The 1,779-nt window shown below is 33.3% G+C and overlaps 1 protein-coding gene across 1 annotated transcript in view; it reads left to right on the top strand.

Moving 5' to 3' along the window:
* The window catches only part of LOC106874756 (transmembrane protein 170A), a 21,629-nt gene continuing 19,850 nt past the window's right edge, over positions 1 to 1,779 (top strand). The window contains exon 1 of the mRNA XM_014922599.2: positions 1 to 1,153. Within this exon, the coding sequence (XP_014778085.1) occupies positions 1,021 to 1,153 (133 nt within the window). The 5' untranslated portion in view covers positions 1 to 1,020. The remainder of the gene's footprint in view (positions 1,154 to 1,779) is intronic.

The following is a 1,779-nucleotide window of genomic DNA, read 5'->3' as shown; positions in this document are numbered from 1 at the left end:
TGTATTTACTGCGACATACTCCCTTGTATGTGACAAGTCCGTCTCTTTGGTGCAGCTGTCAACTGGTACCACACACTTCGTCAGCAGTATTATTATTATTATTATTTTATTTTATTTTATTTTATTCTTCTATATTGAATATCTTGGGTGGTGAAAATATCCTATCAGCTGTTATATCGTTTTTTTTTAAAGCTGAGCGAAGTCGATTTAAAAAGCCATACATACAGTAATCTATATGTATGTCTTTTGAAAATACACCCTTTATTCTGATAAGACCAAGTGAGATTTTATTTCTTCCTCTTATATTGTAAACAGTTTGTAAATAGTTTTCATTTAATTTCGAAGACAGGCATTCCAAACTCAACCGAGTTTCAGTTATCTATCTATCTATCTGTTTATAATAGATGCCTCTTTTTGCATATATCCACGCAAAATATATGTATAATGTAAATGTATATAAACATAGTTTTTGGCACATGGGTTAAAATTGGCATATTATTCACAAGTTATTCCTTGTGTAAAAGAGGTTAAATACAAATGCCATATCCGTTCTGATTTGACTGTTGTCATCTGTGTGTGTGTTGTTATTCTATTGTATCTGCCAAATTATTTTTTTAATTTTATCTGTTTACATATCTGTACTTCGGTTTCTAGACAGTAGTCTTTTCTTTGTGTTGAGTTTTTTTTCTCTCTCCTATAATTCAGTTGACGTATCATTTAAAAATAAGGAACGATGTAAGCCTAGGAAAAAAAATATTTATAAGAGCAGAAATACATATACATTCATTGACATATACACACGGGTTCATACTTGATATGTATGTTCATCGACGGTTATATGTATATAATACATATATATATACACACATATATATATATATATAGGAAACAAAAATGAACTCTAAGTAAAGGGTCCGAGTTGTGTAATGTTTTTGGTCTGTTATCTAATCAGCTGAAATTTCAACTCCGGTCCGTCATCACTGACAGGTGCAATGATGAAGGCCAGCACAGAACTGTGGCATGTTTGGAGGATGGCCGCTCTTTTGGTGTCTTGTTGATATGAGTTCCAACAACGACTTTCAGCCGGATACTTTGGATACTGTTATTAATGTGTTTGGATTGACTCCCAAGGATCCACTTAACGGATTTTTGGGTAAGTGGATTTTTATTCAGACCCAACTTGTCACCAAACTCCAACTACCTACCTCATATCTTCGTTTTTTTCTCCTAACACCCAAGACTCACACATAAATATTTATATATATATATATATATGCATGCATGCATGCACACACATTTATTGACACACACACGCACACTGAGATGAACATAACAAAGAGGAACTTTCGAAAAGTGCAGAGATCACTTTCCCTAATTCATTCCAGGTGCATCTGAATCTTTCATTTGGACTTATGAAAAGACCCTGTAAAAATCAAACGATTGGCTTTAAAACTAGCGAGAAGATGCTCCTATATGAATTATAACGAAACCCCATATATACAGATACCTAAATGAATGTGTGAGCTTGCAATGTATTCATACAGACACTCCTGCTAATATTTGCTATAACAAACTCCCTCCCCAATTCTCTGCCTTTTTTGTTTTACCTTACTCCCAATCGATAGCTTCTAATCATCTAAATCTACCTACTGAACTTTTGTCGTATGTTTTTGTTTTGTTTGTTTTTATTGTACTAACCATTTTATGTATTGTACTAAACATATATTTTTGTTGTCAAATAATAATATAAATCTCTCTCCTATATCACCCCCCCCCCCC

Source organism: Octopus bimaculoides, chromosome 20 (genome assembly GCF_001194135.2).
Source record: "Octopus bimaculoides isolate UCB-OBI-ISO-001 chromosome 20, ASM119413v2, whole genome shotgun sequence".
Taxonomy (NCBI): Eukaryota; Metazoa; Mollusca; class Cephalopoda; order Octopoda; family Octopodidae; genus Octopus; species Octopus bimaculoides.
Note: the sequence above shows the minus strand (reverse complement) of the source record. Positions and strands in the feature narration are given on the sequence as shown.